The 17,123-nt window shown below is 57.7% G+C and overlaps 8 protein-coding genes across 9 annotated transcripts in view; 4 read left to right on the top strand and 4 right to left on the bottom strand.

The window, feature by feature from the left end:
* Positions 1-170, top strand: part of SDRG_08474 (hypothetical protein) — a gene marked incomplete at its 3' end in the record, with an annotated part of 782 nt that extends 612 nt beyond the window's left edge. The window contains exon 2 of the mRNA XM_008614363.1: positions 126-170. Within this exon, the coding sequence (XP_008612585.1) occupies positions 126-170 (45 nt within the window). The remainder of the gene's footprint in view (positions 1-125) is intronic.
* A 162-nt stretch (positions 171-332) lies between these two features.
* On the top strand, positions 333-1,642 carry SDRG_08473 (hypothetical protein). The gene has a single exon (XM_008614362.1). It carries the CDS (start codon positions 422-424, stop codon positions 1,496-1,498), a length of 1,077 nt encoding a protein of 358 aa, XP_008612584.1. The 5' UTR covers positions 333-421; the 3' UTR covers positions 1,499-1,642.
* Positions 1,643-2,555: 913 nt separating this feature from the next.
* SDRG_08472 (hypothetical protein) lies at positions 2,556-3,781 on the top strand. Its single transcript, XM_008614361.1, has one exon. The coding sequence runs from the start codon at positions 2,563-2,565 to the stop codon at positions 3,688-3,690; it is 1,128 nt and encodes a 375-aa protein (XP_008612583.1). The 5' UTR covers positions 2,556-2,562; the 3' UTR covers positions 3,691-3,781.
* SDRG_08471 (hypothetical protein) lies at positions 3,693-8,250 on the bottom strand. The gene is made up of 15 exons (XM_008614360.1): positions 7,331-8,250; positions 7,141-7,284; positions 6,819-7,089; positions 6,641-6,766; positions 6,384-6,594; positions 6,211-6,332; positions 6,004-6,163; positions 5,618-5,956; positions 5,421-5,568; positions 5,194-5,369; positions 4,854-5,148; positions 4,539-4,806; positions 4,229-4,489; positions 4,074-4,159; positions 3,693-4,026 (listed from the first exon to the last, which is right to left on the bottom strand). Exons 1-15 carry the CDS (start codon positions 8,214-8,216, stop codon positions 3,878-3,880), a joined length of 3,642 nt encoding a protein of 1,213 aa, XP_008612582.1. The 5' UTR covers positions 8,217-8,250; the 3' UTR covers positions 3,693-3,877.
* A 258-nt stretch (positions 8,251-8,508) lies between these two features.
* SDRG_08470 lies at positions 8,509-9,353 on the bottom strand. 2 transcript variants are annotated; one of them, XM_008614358.1, is made up of 3 exons: positions 9,014-9,346; positions 8,715-8,968; positions 8,509-8,667 (listed from the first exon to the last, which is right to left on the bottom strand). In XM_008614358.1, exons 1-2 carry the CDS (start codon positions 9,332-9,334, stop codon positions 8,855-8,857), a joined length of 435 nt encoding a protein of 144 aa, XP_008612580.1. In that variant the 5' UTR covers positions 9,335-9,346; the 3' UTR covers positions 8,509-8,667; positions 8,715-8,854. The 2 variants fall into 2 exon arrangements, with proteins under 2 accessions (XP_008612580.1, XP_008612581.1); XM_008614359.1 differs by lacking the exon at positions 8,509-8,667 and having other exon boundaries at positions 8,677-8,968; positions 9,014-9,353.
* A 657-nt stretch (positions 9,354-10,010) lies between these two features.
* On the bottom strand, positions 10,011-10,615 carry SDRG_08469 (hypothetical protein). Its single transcript, XM_008614357.1, has one exon. The coding sequence runs from the start codon at positions 10,604-10,606 to the stop codon at positions 10,205-10,207; it is 402 nt and encodes a 133-aa protein (XP_008612579.1). The 5' UTR covers positions 10,607-10,615; the 3' UTR covers positions 10,011-10,204.
* A 2,611-nt stretch (positions 10,616-13,226) lies between these two features.
* On the top strand, positions 13,227-14,827 carry SDRG_08468 (hypothetical protein). The gene is made up of 3 exons (XM_008614356.1): positions 13,227-14,278; positions 14,328-14,389; positions 14,433-14,827. Exons 1-3 carry the CDS (start codon positions 13,312-13,314, stop codon positions 14,661-14,663), a joined length of 1,260 nt encoding a protein of 419 aa, XP_008612578.1. The 5' UTR covers positions 13,227-13,311; the 3' UTR covers positions 14,664-14,827.
* Positions 14,828-15,171: 344 nt separating this feature from the next.
* SDRG_08467 (hypothetical protein) lies at positions 15,172-17,046 on the bottom strand (the record flags this gene model as incomplete). Its single annotated transcript, XM_008614355.1, has 1 exon — positions 15,172-17,046. The coding sequence occupies one exon, from the start codon at positions 17,044-17,046 to the stop codon at positions 15,172-15,174; it is 1,875 nt and encodes a 624-aa protein (XP_008612577.1).
* Positions 17,047-17,123: the final 77 nt, after the last annotated feature.

Raw genomic sequence — 17,123 nt, 5'->3', positions numbered from 1 at the left:
ATCTTGTCCCATCTGCCTAAATTTTGACCCCATGGACGCCATGGACCATATTCAAATGGCATGTGGATATTTGAATCCCCTATATGGATTTTGGATGACCATATCCAGGAGACTGGTGCTTCAAGAACGGTTTTCGCGTGCGCAAATGGGCCGACGATATTATTCAGTAGCATCGCATCTCGATACGATGCACTATGCTATGCCTTGGAGATATTTCCATGCCGCTGCCAGGGCTGCGATCCACGATGTGGCGTCGTCATATCGTTTCTGCATCGCCTTGTATATGGTGGAGAACGTCCATACCATATTTGAGTCTATGGATCTGACATACGTAGCAATCCATACCACAGTCCCACACATCTGGGACGCATGGCCGACGACCTGGCACCTTGCGGATCGCAGCGGCCGATGGCATTTCAGCATGAAGCTGGTCGACGAGCAGGACCCGAAGCGCGCGCTGGCGCTGCTTCTCCTCCTCGTGCTGGCCTCGCTCATGACCATGAGCGTCCTCCAGGAGACCATGACCACCGAAGCCGGTCCACTGCGCCACGAGCTGCCCGACGAGCCGACGAACGAGCTGCCCGACGAGCCGACGAACGAGCTGCCCGACAAGGTCGTCTTGGCTGCGCCAACGGCGGAGCCCTCGTCAATCGCGCCGTCGCCCTCACCGACCGAGCTCGCACCCTCGTCATCCGAGCCCGCACTCGCTTCATCGGCGCCGTGGGTCCAGGCGACGCTGGGGCCCAAGCCGTGGCTGCCGACCGACAAGGCCGGCGACATGTACCCCGTGGACCCGGCCGGCAAGATCAAGTGCGTCGCGCTTCGAACAGGCCACCTCGTCGAGCACTTTATCAACCCGACCGACTGCTACACGGAGGACGATCGTCGGCAGATGATCCGCGCGTTGGTCTACACGCTCATCGACGCGTTTGACGCCAACGGGATCGAGTACTGGCTCGATTCGGGCACGCTCCTCGGGTCGGTCCGGCACGGCGGCTTGATCCCGCACGACTTGGACGCGGACTTTGGCTTGACGCAGGCATCGTTTGCGCAGCTGCGGCGAACCAACCTGACGTTTCCATCGCGCTACGAGCTCTTTGTCAACGACAGTCAGTTCTATCGGCGCGGCCCGTACCCGTACCTCCCCGGGCGCTTCACCGACACGACCAAGGGACTGTACATTGATTTGTTTGAGTTTTTGCCGTCGACAAAGCGGATCGAGCACGTCGTTTTGCCAGCCGCCAACTCGTCGATGACGCAGCTCGAGGAAGCGACGACGGTCGAGGTGCCAATGCTGGGCCCCGCGGCCTCCAACTGCTGGTGGGCGTGCAAGAACTGCCCGGCGCCAATGCACTTTCTTGTCCCAAGCGACTGGGTCTTTCCGCTTGTCCGCTGCAAATTTGACGACCGCATGACGTGGTGCCCACACCAGACAACAGCGTACCTTCAAGTTCTCTACGGCAACGACTTTATGACGCTCAAGCACAGTGCGTCGTAGCCTCGCTCGAGTTCGTTTTTACCGTAATTTGCCGTCACAGAAGCGTTCAATTGGTTGACTGTCGGTGCATTTTGCGAGGTCGACCCCCAGCATGCAAATGCACGCCAACAAATCTTTGGATCGATTGTACATACGTGTCGTTTGATGAGCTCTTCGCACTCAGGATACCTTTGGCTTGGGCCTGCTATCGGCATATTCGTATCCCTTTAAAGAACGAGTCCGATGCAAGACCCGGTACCGTGAAAGAAGTGGTCGAACCCTCCTCTCAACCTCAACAACATCGGATGTTTTTGTCGAAGTAGATGGTTTTGAGATTGAGCTTCTAGTGAGGTCTGTGCAAGTCGCAGCGCCCGAGGCTGCGGAGAGCACGGCTTGGCAAGCATGGTCTCCCACAATGAATGGCAGAGACACTGGCGGAGACGCGGATCTGCCGGCTGTATCGGTTGTAAGCCAGCAAATGTCGTCCCTTGAGGTTAGCTGCACTTGCGGAACAAAAGTTGGACCAATTTGATAAGGAACAACCAAAGGAACAGCAACATAGTCCGAGGCAAGCGCTAATCAAGTCGGACATTTTGTGATCCATTACACACTTTGCGAGGACGTCGATACATACAAACACCAAGTCAAAGAAACCCGTCGCCACTGCATCCAAGATCGTCTGACCGATGTGTCGCAATTTCAGAGCGTCAAAAAAGAACCACCATATTTTCCAATACATGGATACTGAGGCTGCTCTATATGGATATGTATCGACCATATATAGAATGACCGAAATTCGCAAGCGCCCATAACGACCGAGACGGTGGCCATACGCGCCTACAAACGCAACCAAACAATTGGACTATCGAGGTATCGAATCGAGGATGGCAGCATTCACGGCGACCAACGGTGTCTTGGCATTGATGACGATACGCCGACTAGTTGATATGGCCTTGTGGACCACGCACTATATGGATGCCATGGCTCCGATGTCCACGTCGTTCGATCATGGTGAACGTGCTGTCGAAGCACCTGTTTGGGATTGTGCGCGCGGTCGACCATCATTTCTCAAGTGCCATTTGAACATGAATCTGCGCAATCGAGCGGACGACAGCGTACGCACGCCGGTGCTTCTGCTCGTCCTCGTTCTCACGTCGCTTTTCTCGATGAGCTTGCTCCAGGAGACTTTGACGGCCGAGGTGCCAGCGCCACCCGCCCGCCCACCCATGGTCCGCCATGCGCGACTGCAGCTCGACCCGATCGCGTCGTCGGCAACGCCCACCGCCACCACTGCAGTGACACCATTGACCAACACCACCCCGCCGGTATCACCGACGCCAACACCGGCACCAACACCGACACTGCTGTCGACGCCAACACCGACACTGCCATCGACACCAACGCCGTTTCCGACCGACAAGTGGGGCAACATCTTTCCCAAGGATCCTGCTGGCAAGATCGACTGCGCAGTCATCGCGATGGGCCACCTCTCGGTCGAGTATGTCAACAAGACCGACTGCTACACGGTCGAGGACCGGAGGGCCATGATCCGTACCATGGTGTACACGCTCCTCGACGGGTTGGAAGCCAACGGCATCGAGTACTGGCTCGACTCGGGCTCACTCCTTGGGTCGGTGCGCGACGGTGGCTTGATCCCGTTCGACTTGGACGCCGACTTTGGCTTGACGCACGACTCGTTTACCAAGCTGCGGCGTACACCTATCCCATTTCCGTCCCGTTACGAGCTCTTTGTCAACAAGAGTCCGCTGTACAGAAAGGGCCCGTACGCGTACCTCCCCGGGCGGTTCGTGGACAAGCACAAGGGCTTCTACGTCGATCTCTTCGAGTTTCACCCGTCCATCAACCATACCCAAGTCAACACAACGACGAGTCTGCATGTGGACGGCGGCACCCACGCGACGCTGCGCACCAAGGACGCGGTCGTCAACGTCGAGTCGACAAACGTCAACACCTCGACGCACCTCGAGGTGACAACCACCACGACTGTGGCGATCGATGTGCTGGCGCCCGTCGCCTCGGTGTGCTGGTGGGCCTGCAAGCACTGCCCGGCGCCCAACCACTTTGTCGTACCGCGCGACTGGGTCTTCCCCCTTGTTCGCTGCAAGTTTGACGACCGCAGCACGTGGTGTCCGGCCAACACGCATGCGTACCTCACGATGCTCTACGGCGACACGTACATGACGCCGCAATAGGACTCGATAGCTGGACAAACGTATTTAACCCTTCTACGGTATTAACTCGAGCTTCGAGTGAGTACGTCGGATGTTATCTCTGCGTTGCGAGTCGAGTTGTTCATGAACCGTCACCAATGTGAGCTTGAGGACGAGATAATGACCGGCCATCGCAACCGTACATCGTTGGTCTATTGAACGACCACATCTACCCGGATCGAATCTTGATGCCGCCGTCCGCCCGGCGGCGCGACGGTGCGATCGTGGCTGCGTACTCGAGCCCGAGAAAGCAGTAGCCGTCGCCCCGGGCGAGCTCGAGTCGGCCTTCGTCAAAGACCACATCGCGGTTCATGTCGCCTACTTCGATATCAACCCAACACATACGACGAAGCCGAACATGGTACCTGGCTCCGACTCGAGCGGCACCCCGCGACTCTCGACGATCGCCGAGAGCTTCCACTTGGCAAACACGTCGTCCGTGACCTTGAACCTACGGGGTACAGATCAGTACAGCAATGTTTCAAGGTATCAAGCTAGCCACGTCAACAAGGACACGTACTTGGCTTGGACGCGGCGGCGAAGCGACTCGAACGTGTCGTCGTCATAGGCCACGACGAGGCCGGCCGTGTGGTGCGGCGCAATGAACGTGTCGTGGGTGTAGCTGAAGTGCATGACACCGAGGACCACCGACTGGCAAAACGGCTTGCGGGTCGCGGGGATCGAATCAACGACAAACAAACTCGAGCCTTGCAGTAGCGAGATCGGTGTCGCGGTCGGCACGATGCGGAGCATGGTCGACCCGTCCCGCGTCTCTAGCAGCCTATACGTTGTGATAGTCGACACGCGTTTGCAGATAGTAAGTCGCCAACCGCAAGTCGACCAATGCCGTGTCGACCGCGTGCCGACGGGCGATTTCAGCGAGCGCGCCTTGCACCGTCGACGTCGGCTCCAAAATCAAGTCGACGCGGCTCAGCGTGTCCGTGGCGAATGCCGGCTCGTACGGCGAGAGGTACACGGGCAGATGCGTCTTGCGCTCGAGGTTGACGATCGACTCGTCGAGGCGTTCGTAGTAGAGCAGCGTCGCACTGCTGTCAAACGACGTCATGAGCATCGCCTTGAGCGTGATGCCAGACGAGCCTATCCCGCCGCCTTGTACACCACATCGTCGAGAAACACGGTATTACCCGAGCTCCGGCTGTGCTTGTACGGCTTGGCACGTGGGCCGTGCGTGTGGGACGAGTGCGGATACAGCCGCACAAAGAGAGGGTCCATGTCGAGGGCAATCGCAACCGAGTGGATCACGTCGTCGTACGAGTCGGTGAGCAGCAACGGAAGCGAGACCTCGGTCGTCGGCACATCGTTCTCAAAACGCGCGCGAAACGTCACGTCCACACGGTTGAGCCGATACGCAAAGTACTCGGGCACCGTGCGACACATCGACTCGTCGTCCGCGTCGTCGTCGTCGTCGTCGTTCTCGTCCTAGTCGGCACGGTCGACGCAACATTCACTCCATCGACAGCGCACCTCGACGGCCACTTGAAACACAACAATGTCGCCGCTCTGGAGCTCGCTGTCGACCAGCGTCGCATGTTCGTCGAGCTTGGTAACAGTCTCTGGCTGCACGACTTCGTAGAGCGCCAAGTCCATCGCAATCGGTGAGCCAAACGCGTGGTCTTGAATGCCCTGGAGCACCGTCGCGACTAGACACAGACAATATGTCCACATTCGATCCCGCAACCCGAGTGAGCTACCCGTGTCGGAACCGTGCAGGAGCATCGTGCCCATGTACGACAAAGGCCGTTGGCTCGCGCCGACGCCCACGTTGTAGTATTTCACAAACAGCAGCAACGAGCCGCGGGGGTCTAGAATCGGGTCGCGCGCTGCGGCCGCTGCATTGACCTACATCCACATCCGGTCAGCAGCGTCCAACCACGAACAGTAAGCGTACCGAGGCAAGCAAGCCCGGCGGCATGTCGTCGTCCGGAATACCATCGTCGTCGACGCCCACGACCGCGTCTTTGCCCTCAAACTCGATGGGCGCAAAGTCGGCGAGCGTGTACCGACGCAGCACCGTGTTGGGCAAGACGACCTCAAGGTACAACGGCACAATCTTGTTGATCGTCGCGTCATTGTCGTGCAAGGCGCGCTGCAGCGTTGCATCCAAGTGCGTATCCAAATGCTCGTCCGGGCGATGGGTCCGGTTTTCGCGCGCTGTCATCGTCCAGAGCCGAAAATGCTCGATCGGGACACCGGTTTCGAGGTGGACGAGGCCATACAGCTGCCGCACCTACGCGCCGTCTCCGTGGTCGCCTATGCATTTGGCGAAGGACCGACCGTCCACGCCTTTGGCACTTTGAAGCTCAGCATCGTCGACGACGTCGGCGGGGACTTGGCCGTTTTCGGAAACTCGCAAAAGTCCTTGGACTTGGTAATGTTGTCAAACGTGTAGAGGCACTCGTCGGTGGCGATGCGCAAATGATAGTACATGTGTTCCCTAGGGCGCAGCGCGTATGCGACGAGCCGAGTCGGACGCGCCTGTACCGCTGGACGAGCCGCTTGCGACGGCGGACTGCGATTTCCTCGTCTTGAAACCGCTCCTTGAGCGCGTCAGGGATCACAGCCGGCTCGGCACCCGACGGACATGCATCTTCGCGCAAGTAGACCTAGCATACGGACCCATAAGGTCGCCCACGCGACGATGTTCGAGCTTGTACGAGCATGTAGGCGCTGCTGCAGCTCAAGACGCGGCTCAGCGGCGAATTGGACGACGCGTCCGGTGGCCGGCCATAGCTGCCTTCCAGGAGGCTCTCTTCGTCCGCACTCGAGATGACGTCATCATCAAACTTGTACCAGTCCTTGTCCAGACGCGGACGGACGTAGACATAGTAATGGCCGTGGTGCACGTCGCCCGAGTGCACGAGAATGCTACATCAAACGTCATATATATGGACAATAATGTCCATATATATACCTGTGGAGGTGGTAGACGGGCGACGGCGACGTTCCCGGCACATAGGCGCTGAGGTCCAATCGCTTTGGAAACTCAAAGCGGTCGTGGACCTTGACCATGCCATCGCGCAGCGGATCGTACTCGAATCTAGAAAATCAACGTCCATTTGAATCTCAATCTCAAAATCAGGACACTGTACCGCTTGAGCTGGAGGTTGAGGACCGGCGGGAGGCTCTCAAAGACAAGCCCCTTTTTCGCATCTTGCTTGCCAAAGTCTTTGGCGTCGTATTGGTTTTCGCCGTCGAGCATCTCGACTTCAATGTACTTTTCAAAGCTCGCATCGAGGTTGACGAGGCCCTTGACGTCCAGCTGGAGGTCGTAGAACGACTCTTCGCGCGACGACTCGCACGGGACATGCACGCACGAGATGAAGCTCTTGACCTTGCCTTCAAAGAGCGCCTTGATCAAGCCTAGATTTGATACATTGATACAAACTTCCAAAAATGGCAGGAATGGACGACCGTCGGCCGGCGTGCCCTTCATTTTTTCTTCGAGCCGGTCGCACAGAATCCGGTAGAGCTCCTGTACGTCGTGCTGCGTGAACGCATCCATATGGGACCACCCAAACGACTTGGTGAGCTCTTTTGTGCTCACGGCCTTGTCCGCTAGCCATCGCATTTGCGCTTGATACATTGATAGTACGAGACCCACCGGTTTCGAGCCGGTAAAACACACGCTGGAGCGCCAAGACGACGCTCGTCGCGCTGTCTTCGTCGGCCGTTGGCGTGTCGTACACGGCCTTCCGAAATGGCGCCATGTGGAAGAGCGTCTGGAGGAGCGAGTTCATGTAGCAGGTCGCGCCTTGGTTCTTGAGCCCGACCATGCCGGTCGTCGTCTTGGAGTCGTACGACGACGGCAAGGTGAGGTCGACAGTGTCGTCCTCGGCGCCCTTCTTGCGTCGCGCTAAAAGTACCTGCGCTTCTTCGTCGTCTTGCTGCGCCTGCATGACGTAGCTGGTTGCGAGGTCGACCAAGCGCTTCTCTTCGGCTTGGCTCTCTTCGTCGATAGTCATCTCATCGTCGTCAAAGATGGATGGATCCAGCCGGTTCTCGGCCGTCAGAAACGTCTCGTCGACGAGATATTCGTCGCCGACCGTGCTGCTGTTGCTCGTCGTGTCACTACCGCTGGCCTTGAAGCGCTTGGACGACGGCGCACAGTCCCAGACCACGATGTCGATGCGAATGTCGCCGTCAGGATGCATAAAGCCGCTGCTCGGGTCCATCAACATGTGCATGGTCGTGAGCTTGAGCTCGACGCTCGTCTCGCTCAAGGAGCCGTCCATGACGATATACCGGGATGCGTCTCGTGATGGATGCTGCAGCGTCGCTTGCACGAAGAGCGTGCCCATGGTCGCATCGACGCGGTCGATCGCGACGAGCACGTCGCCGCTTGTGTCGTCCGGCATGCAGCGGAAGGACCACACATGGCCATCGCGGTCCTCCGTGGAGGCGTCGAAGGTCGAGCCCACGAGGCCTTCCATCTGCACCCGGACCCATGGCAGCGTCTCCGCGTCCGGCGTCGGCTCGTCCCGCTTCATGGTCGCAGCTTCCAAACGTGGAGTTGGGAGATCTCTTGGGCGACCAGAATTTCAGCCAACCACAATCGCGCGGTTCGTATGGAGGGCATACACGCCGCTCATTGGCTAGAATATCAACGTTTTACCCAATCCAAGTGGCTAACAAGTGGCATTGCGATATTTTGAGGCCCATTTTAGCCAATCGTACGCATGCAGTGGCCGTTGCCGCGCAAAAACCTAAGCGCGACATGGGCGCGTACACGAGTGCACAACTTGTCTGACATGTCAAAGACAATATTATTCTACCGGATATATAAACGAACATTCTCGATGGTGCTAACCTCTTAGCATGGGGCCCGGCGCCAGCGTATACGGCGAAAATGCACCAAGATCCAAAGGCGGGCATGAAGCCATGCAGGAAGCAAGAGACGTCATCCTGACGTCGCTACGGCTACGCCTCGTCGCGGTAGCTCTACAGAAGGTCGCTCATAGCACTTGCCTTGTGCCTGATGTAGGTACATCACTCAAGGGACAGATCGTGCTGCCGACGGCGTCATGTGCATGTAGGGCTATGGCCATGCGCAGTGGCGACGTGGTCTACAAGGGCTTGGCGATGGATAGCAAGCTCGTGGTGGAGCGATAAATAGAGCCTTCTTGTGTTACATGGTCGCGTCGTCCGAGCAGAGCAAGTTGGCAAACTCGCTGTCGGCGACTGTCACCTGCTGCATCTTGGCGACTGCGTCGGCCAAGAGCGCGGCGAGCATGTGCTTGCACTACCGGGTCGACATGAGGCGAGAGTGAGATCCTCGGAAGCGTACCATGGTCAAGCGGCCGTGCACCGTCGCCTCGTGAAAGGCGTCGCACGAGCAGTAGTGCGCAAAGCAGATATGCATGGCGTGCGCGCCATGGTGCGACGGCGCCGAGACGCGCACCAAGGTGCGGCCACTCGGCGTCGCGGTGATGCGCGTGACGCGGCTCTTCTCGACGAGCTCGACGGCGGCTTGGAACAAGGTCATGTCGGGCTCGTTGTGGTAGATGGCCATGAGCATCGTGCCATGCTCGGGGCCAAAGGTGCCCCCGCTGCCCTTGACGTCGTCGAGGATCCGCCGCAGGATCGCTGCGCTCAGCTCGTTGCTCATGCTTTCCAGAACCTCTGAGACTGCATACACTAGGATACATGTCATCTCCAAATCCAGTATCGATCTGTGGCGTTGGATCGATCCTTGGATAAATCCTAGGCTGTATCGGATACGTTAGGATAGATATATTTTGCCTAAGCTTTCTTATTGTGCCTGGATCTTTTATGTTGCCTACGTATTTCGGGCAATCGAGTTTGACAATATTTCCGGCACCAGTCATTTCAGGAATCCAGCAAGAGGCAGCAAGGCGCATGGACCACGACGCGTAGGTAGACATTGGCTCCATGTACATGACGAGGATCGACGGACGATGAGGAATTGTACCTTCCTGATGCTTTACCTGGCCCATGGCGCTCGACGACACGCTCTACGAGCATGCTGCACGCCGTAGGTCCATGAAGAAGCTAGGTCATGCTAATCTGAGTCCAACTTCCATCCTGCATGTACACTGCTGCGCACCTCGACATCCTTCATGCAACGCATCGACCGTAGAGGATGACTGTTGTATAGCCCATGCAGGCGAGCGCGCCTGGCCGCGCCCGCGCCCGCAGGCGGGCGTCACCCACATTGCGCCATGCGCCACGTCGTATTGGATGGCACTTGCTTGCCGCGTCGATGCAGCCGACGGAATCCTTCGACGAGGAGCATGGATGGTCCGTAGAGCGATGCATGAAGATGACCCTGAAGATGACCGTGTTGCGAGTTACCACTAGCTCCGTCCACTGCTACACAGATGACGTCTGGTCGCCTGGCCGGGGTGGCGTGGGGCGGGCGATTGGCCGCGAGCGCATGGACCATCATGTACTGCATACGATATATATATACGCCAGACAACGTACGACTAGACCGTCGTCGCGCGCTCCGTCGCCTTCATTCGTCCCATCGCAGCGCGCGGGGCGGCGGCACGGTACTGGCGTCGGGCGCAAACAAGATGGAGAGAATGACCACGATCGTAAAGATCAGTATGACGAGCACGAGGAGGTGGACGCACTTCTCGCCACTGCCGAGCGAGCCAAAGTAGCGGCCGCACGACCAGCGCTCGGGCGCCTTGAGCGCCTGCTGCTTGCGCTTCAGATGCAGCCGCGCCTTCTCCTTGTTCATCGAGAGCTCGGGGCTACGGAACCACGGCAGCGGATGGACCTCCTGGACGGGCCGCTGCTTCGCGCCGAGCGAGACCTGCCGGGTCGGGCCTGTCGCCGGTGCTAGGCTTGGGGCGGTCGGCGCCTGGCTCGGGGCGGCCAGCAGCGGCGAGTGCTCGCGGTTGGCCGTCATCGGAAGGCGAATTTTCGAATGGATATCACTCGGACAGAAAAGTGCGATGGTTTGTGACTCATGGTGAAGAATTCAGTGATTGGTTGAAATGATCCGATATGTCAATGGTGATTGGCGGAGATGGATTTTCGCTGTCCTTTTAGCGTGACACACGGACTTGACCAAAAAGCACCGTGGTTTCGCACGCCATTATCAGGTGTGAAACGAAGCCACCCACGCATGCCGACCATTGTCATGACCAGAGTGTTGCTGCGGAGCCGGAGGCGCCTAGATGGCCGTGGGGGACGATGCAAAATGTCGTTGCTTAGCGATGACAAGAACGACTACATTGTGCAGAGCTGTGGTTGTGAACGGGAATGGGGGTGCGTGGCGACGTGGGAAACACACGTGTGACGATTCACACATTGTTCACGTTTCGCACATTGTTGACATTTCGCAGTCGGGACGAGAAATGCGGCATCCTTGATGGGTCACTTTGATGCCAGGAGGAAGATGTGCTCGTCCGAGGAGGCAGAATCACCTGCGGAACAGCCCATGCAATGATAGCTGCTTGGTGCACCTCGGGCGAAAAAGGGAGGGGGATAAGGAATCTGGTGCCATTCCAATCTGAGCTCGTTCCAGCTCCGTGGCTTCCTCATCGAAACATCCTCCCAAGCACATCTTGCGGCTCCATCAAGTTGAGATCCAAGGCCGAATTATGGCCGTGATAGCACCCAAGGGATATAATAACAATTATATCCCTTGTAGCATCACAGGTCTCCAGGAAAAGGTATGTTTGTTGTTTACACATGGATGTGACATCAACACGCCTGAGGTTCCGCGAGGCCAAGGGTTTGCATCCTGCAGCTCGTGGCTGGTCATCTAGTCGCCTTGTCTTCAGACGCAAAAGACACTGAGCGAGCCGCTCGTGTACGTTCGAGCCATCTTGGTGCATGCTGCAAATGGAGCTCCAGAAGTCTATGTCGCCGTCACCTCTGGCCGATGCAATCAACGGAATGAAGATCGGCGCAGCATCGTCGTCGACTGCGTCGTGCGCTTGCCGTACGTTGCGAGCTTGTCGAGGCGACGGCGCGGGTTGACCCCGTCGTTGACGCTACGGATTCAGGTTCACGCACCACAGTCCACCGTAGTCGTACGCAAACCAAACTCCTTTTGAAGTCGCCAAAAGAAAACCGGGCTCCGACGCGCCCATCGTTCTGCTTGAAGACGAGTGCTCTTGTGCAACCTCAGTTAGTGAGGTCACTGACAACTCGGTGGCGGCCATCGCCTTGCAAATGCTGCGCGCCACCGACGAGACTGAAAATGCGATCAAATTGCATCGCCACTTTGGCGTTGAAGGGGGCCGTGCAGCACACCAGCAAGTGGCAGTTGCCACATATCATCAGCACGGACGGGACACTGCTCTACTGCTAGTTGCTCGCAACTGCAATGTGGCAACAAGGATAGCTACGCGTCAGTCTCGATATCTGATTTGGTCACTGGCTTGGCCACGGCGCTCGAAGCCATGACAATATCTCGAATGTCGAGGTCGACATGGTGATCGCCTCGACGGCTGCCTTGTGTTTCCGTTCTTGACTCTGGCGTCGGAGTCACACCGCCTTGCCCCAACGTTGCATCCGGCGACGGGTCGGGGACCTCCTCAGCTCGACGACGCAAGTAGCTCGTTATGTATGTACGAGTACGACTCGAAAATACGCTCATTGCATAAGCGCTGATTCTAGACGTGTGGCGAATGCCTTTTCGCTTCATGTTGCCGTTCGTCCATGCGAATGCAGCATTCGATTCGGTTCCAACGGTACTAGTAAGTACCTGTAAGTGGATGCTGCAGCACTGCACCTTGACATCGAGTACACTATTTAACGTCTTAATGTCCACTTTCACACGATTTGGTGTTCGCGCAGCCATTTTTTGACCAGGGGCCAATCGTCGCCTGCCTCGTCGCTGAATTTTGACCAATCCTATCGACGGGCTTTGTTTTGTCTGGGTGGCGGGCCTTGGTGGCCATTTGCGTGGGGACGCCAAGGCACCCCATTGAATCGCCGTTCGATCGGGTATCGGGTAGCCAAAGGAGCTGCGTCACGGACGACTGGGGTGTTGCATCCAGTCCATCGACGTCGATGCGCGATTCCGCGGCCGTTCCGGCATCTTCCCGAAATCCCAGAAACGTGAATATGGACTCTTGTCCAGCCCAATGTTAATACCTCTTCTACAAGTTACCTCGTTGGCGACATGCATCGACGCGGCGGGGTCGTGATCACGCGCGTGCAACGCTTGCTCGATGCGTCGATCTTGGTGCCAACTTTTGTTGCTGCCAAGTGGGTCGCTGAGCCGTACTCTACTTGTAGTGTGGGGCGTGACCGCCTCTCGACTGCGAACGTGGGTGGCACAGTGTACTCATTAGTTGCCCTTTCCTCTGTCAAAGCAATAGGAACTGGAGCACTGGATGACGACGCCGCGACGTCCGTATCCGCGATTCCATCTTGAAGCTCACAAACCGCGTGGCGATACAAAAGCTGCGATGGCACGCTGCCACGTATGCCATATGTCCTCCCGCCTCTTGTGTATCACGCGGCCCGATGGTTTTATACTTGATGTTTGTATGCAAAGCCAGTCCACGAAAGCGATATCCAGAGTCAAGAGCACCACCACAGCTACCACCACCGACACGAGCGTCGCCAGTCTCTACTTTGCAATCTCCAGCCACCATGGCACGCACCGACGACCAGATCGCGGTCTGGCGCATCACCGACGACGACCCGCTGTATGTGGAGAAGGACGCCAACTCGGCGACGTGGTGGAAGCGCCGTCGCGCGTGGTTTGTGCTCGCGGGTCTCGTGCTCGTGACGCTCGGCGTCGTCACGGCGATCGCTGTCTCTGCCGCTACCACCGAATCGAACCAAGGTTCGGGCAACGCACCGGCCTTCACGCCGACACCGACGTCGACGACGCCGACGTCGCCGAGTGCCGCCGACGACAGCATTGCAACAGTGCCCACGTCGACGCCACTGACGACGACGACACCAACGCCGGAAGAGACAACGGTCGACGCGACGACGCCAAATGCGACGCACACGCCACGGAACATGACGACGCCGACGCCGTCGCATACCGATGACGAAGAGGCGTACTCGGACAAGCCGACGCCGATGCCATGGACACCCAGACCTAGCCACCGCCCGACGCCGTGTCCGTCCACCCCAAGACCGAGCCCGGATGCTCCAACGCCAAGCTCGCACGCACCCAAACCGCACCCATCGCCGAGCAGCGATGGCCCCCAACCGTACCCGTCGCCTAGTAGCGACAGCCCTAAGCCGCACCCGTCGCCTAGCCCTGACACGCCCAAGCCGCAGCCATCACCTAGCCCGGACACGCCCAAGCCATCGCCGAGCACGGATGCACCCAAGCCCTCGCCGAGCCCCGACACGCCCAAGCCACAACCACAACCGCAGCCATCACCGAGTCCGAGTCCGAGTCCGTCGTCGCAGATGCCCAAGGCAAGTGTGCGGCTGGTCAACAGCTGCGGCAAGTCGATCGACATCATGTACACGCTTCGCGTCGGGAACGCGCTCACGACGTACTACCACACGATGAGTGACAAGGCGACGTTCGACGTGGCTGGCAGCACCTTCCACGGCGGCACCTTCCGCGTCGGCCGGTCCGAAGAAGCCACCTGTACGCCTTCTCAGGATGACGATGGTCGAGCTCAAAGAGTCTCGTGTAGTGTTCGAGTGCAGTCGCGACGGCGGCAAGTTCTGGTACGACCTCAGCGTCGTGACCCCCAACGTACACCATCTCTTTTGCTGTCATTGGTTGACCTCGGAAGTAGTGCGGGGATGGCCAGAGCTGGGACGAGTGCCAGAAGAGCGGCAAGAAGGGCTACAACGTGCCCATGAAGGTCGAGCCGCAAAACCTCGCAAACAACCACCTGTACAACTGCGGCATGGTCCAGTGCAATGACCCCAAGTGCCCGGATGCCTACCTCTACCCGTTCGACGACGCCAAGAAGATGCGCGACTGCCACTCGGACGAAGGGCTTCTCGTCACCATCTGCTACTGAGTCCCTGCGTTGACTTGTCGTAGCAATGCTCGTCGTCTCAGCGTCGGTTCGATGCTTCAGCCCATTTTTAATTCACATCGAAAACATTTATCGCTCGTCAAAGTTTGGGCCGAGGGAATAGTAATAGTAGTCTATTCAATGTAGACTGCACCGTCGAGTGCTGGCCTGGGACACATTGAATTATAACATTATTGTCAACAATTTGATCTCGAAACCAAAGATAAGTATTCAATTAATGGGAGACGCTCCACAAGCCGTCAGTGCTTATATGTATGTATGAACGTGTTCCGCGTTATCTTCATTATGACACAAAGACTTCGCATACGTAGCGCTACGCCTGGATGCATGGGAGTTGGCCGTCAGTGCTTGGACTCCAAACCCCGGTGGTCTGCCAATGTTTGATCTCGTAGCAGTGTCACGTGACCGGTCATTCCTCCTGGCCACCTACACGCCAAGGGCCACGACGAAGGGAAACTTGGTCGTCAAGAATACGGACATCTCGCCTGGTTTACGTATATTCTATGGTATTTTCAACAGTGCGGAGGGGGTAGCCGCGTGTGACGTTGGTCCGAATCGGCGTTGATGCGACGCGCCATAGCTTGACGTCGAGCGCAAAGAAGGTCGTTCCGATCTGCACCGTGAGCAACCCGTTGAGGACGGCAGACGCACGGTCGATGTCGTAGAGGGAACCTCGTATCTGGCCGTGGTGGCTGAAATAGTACTTGGCGCCGGCACTGAAATGGGCCGAGTCGACACAACATGTCGGCAGCGTGCCGAGGAGAAAGCGCGTCAACGCCAGTGACACCACATGGCACACAAGCACCAAGAGCAAAAGCGTCAAGAGGCGGTCGAGACGCCCGACTTCGAGGCGGCTGCTTCTGCAAACGACTTGAAAATCCATTTCATCCACAGAGCAGGCAGCATTTACATCACAAGTCGGCGCAAACGGTGGCGCTCCAACGACCACGGTCAACCACAAGAGGACGCAGTTGAGGAAACCGTGGTACCGCGCATACTCGCGCGTATACGGAAGTGCCACGTCGTCCAGAATTACCGCCAGCCACGTGACCTCCCACGACGCCAAGAGCCGCACCAAGATCGGCGGTGTCGGAAGTTGAAACATTGATAGATAGCCCGAAAAGTGCAAAGTGAGCGGCGCCGTCGAGAGGAGGCAGAGGGCCGTGAGGCTGCGGACTAGCAAAAGCGGCCGGCCGACCCACACCATGCCCCCGACGCGATCGAGCTTGAGCATGTTCAAGCCCACAAAGTGCCCGCGGCTCAGAACCATGTACAATGTTGTCGCAATCGCAAGACCAAGCAGAATTAGCGTCACAAATAGCACTGCGGCTTGGAAGTACGTGGCAAACGCTTGCGTGAGCATCCACGGCTGCGCTTGCTGAAGCAGCGGGAGTTGGAGGTCCGTCAAGAGAGTGAGCGTCCCACTGTCGCCTTGAAACGAAATCACTTCGCGATTCCCGACGACCCAGTCGTACAGATACGTCCACGCGAGAAAGCCAAAACCGACTTCACTTGGGTCGAGAATATTGGTGTGCAGCAGCCCGAGCGGCGCCGACGCGTTGACTTTGGCAAAAATCATCAACTCAATGTTGAGACTGTGGACAAGGGCGTTGGTTGACGCCGCGACAGAGCCAAACGATGCGTTGGCGTCTGGCATGTACGTCTGGAGAAAGTACATGGTTTGGTTGAGGTAGACGAGGCAAAGAGCGAGATACGCCGGGTCAAATGAGCAGATGGAGCGGCAGTCACTGGGCGGTGATGCGACAAGACCCGAGAGAATCGCCGACACGATATAGTGTTGGCGCGTTGGCAGGACCTTGCTCTGCACGGGCGACGTTGGCAGACACGGTAGGTCATAAGACGGCATGCAAGTGAGTCCGCCGGAGACCACCTTGCTAGCAATGAGCTCTTGGCAGAGCGGCGAGCCGCCAAGCGAGCCGTAGTTGGGTGTGAGCCACTTTTTCGGAATCGGGTACGACGTGCCGAGTGGTGTGATCTGGTTGTAGGCGGCTTGAGCGTGGACTGACGGGGCCATAGCGAGGCGTGTCATTTGAATTATGTCGCGAAAGACGCTGCTAACGGCTGCTGGAACGCGTACATACACCATGTCAGTGACACCAAACGGGCCAAGCGTCGCTGCGACAAGGGCGAATCCGTTGGCCAGTGGCGACATCAACGTCAAGTTTGTCGTAAAGACGGCTTGCAGCGACGTGTTGGCAAAGGCGAACCGAGGACTCGTTCGCAAGAGACTGAGACCGCCGATACCACTGGTGTTGGACGCAATCGCAGAGAGATCGTTGGCCAGTGACCAGTACATCTTGTACGAGGTTTGACTGCTCCAGCGGTAGCTGCCGTTGAGGGCCATCAATGACATTGGGTAGGCGACACCGTACGCGTTGGTTATGGTATAACTGTTGATGGCCCCGATGCGCTTGTAGTTTT

Source organism: Saprolegnia diclina, assembly GCF_000281045.1.
Source record: "Saprolegnia diclina VS20 unplaced genomic scaffold supercont1.26, whole genome shotgun sequence".
NCBI lineage: Eukaryota > Oomycota > Saprolegniomycetes > Saprolegniales > Saprolegniaceae > Saprolegnia > Saprolegnia diclina.
This window is presented reverse-complemented; position numbering and strand designations above follow the sequence as displayed.

Bases quoted from the DNA above. Each gene is read 5' to 3' on its own strand.
- SDRG_08473 (XM_008614362.1), top strand. From the start codon at position 422: ATGAAGCTGGTCGACGAGCAGGACCCGAAGCGCGCGCTGGCGCTGCTT.
- SDRG_08472 (XM_008614361.1), top strand. From the start codon at position 2,563: ATGAATCTGCGCAATCGAGCGGACGACAGCGTACGCACGCCGGTGCTT.
- SDRG_08471 (XM_008614360.1), bottom strand. From the start codon at position 8,216: ATGAAGCGGGACGAGCCGACGCCGGACGCGGAGACGCTGCCATGGGTC. The intron at 7,090-7,140 runs GTCGTCCATTCC...TATCAAATCTAG, and splicing joins GAAGGGCACGCCGGCCGACG to GCTTGATCAAGGCGCTCTTT. The intron at 5,569-5,617 runs GTACGCTTACTG...ATGTGGATGTAG, and splicing joins CGCCGGGCTTGCTTGCCTCG to GTCAATGCAGCGGCCGCAGC.
- SDRG_08470 (XM_008614359.1), bottom strand. From the start codon at position 9,334: ATGAGCAACGAGCTGAGCGCAGCGATCCTGCGGCGGATCCTCGACGAC. The intron at 8,969-9,013 runs GTACGCTTCCGA...TCGACCCGGTAG, and splicing joins TGCACGGCCGCTTGACCATG to TGCAAGCACATGCTCGCCGC.
- SDRG_08469 (XM_008614357.1), bottom strand. From the start codon at position 10,606: ATGACGGCCAACCGCGAGCACTCGCCGCTGCTGGCCGCCCCGAGCCAG.
- SDRG_08468 (XM_008614356.1), top strand. From the start codon at position 13,312: ATGGCACGCACCGACGACCAGATCGCGGTCTGGCGCATCACCGACGAC. The intron at 14,279-14,327 runs GTACGCCTTCTC...AGTCTCGTGTAG, and splicing joins CCGGTCCGAAGAAGCCACCT to TGTTCGAGTGCAGTCGCGAC. The intron at 14,390-14,432 runs GTACACCATCTC...CCTCGGAAGTAG, and splicing joins TCAGCGTCGTGACCCCCAAC to TGCGGGGATGGCCAGAGCTG.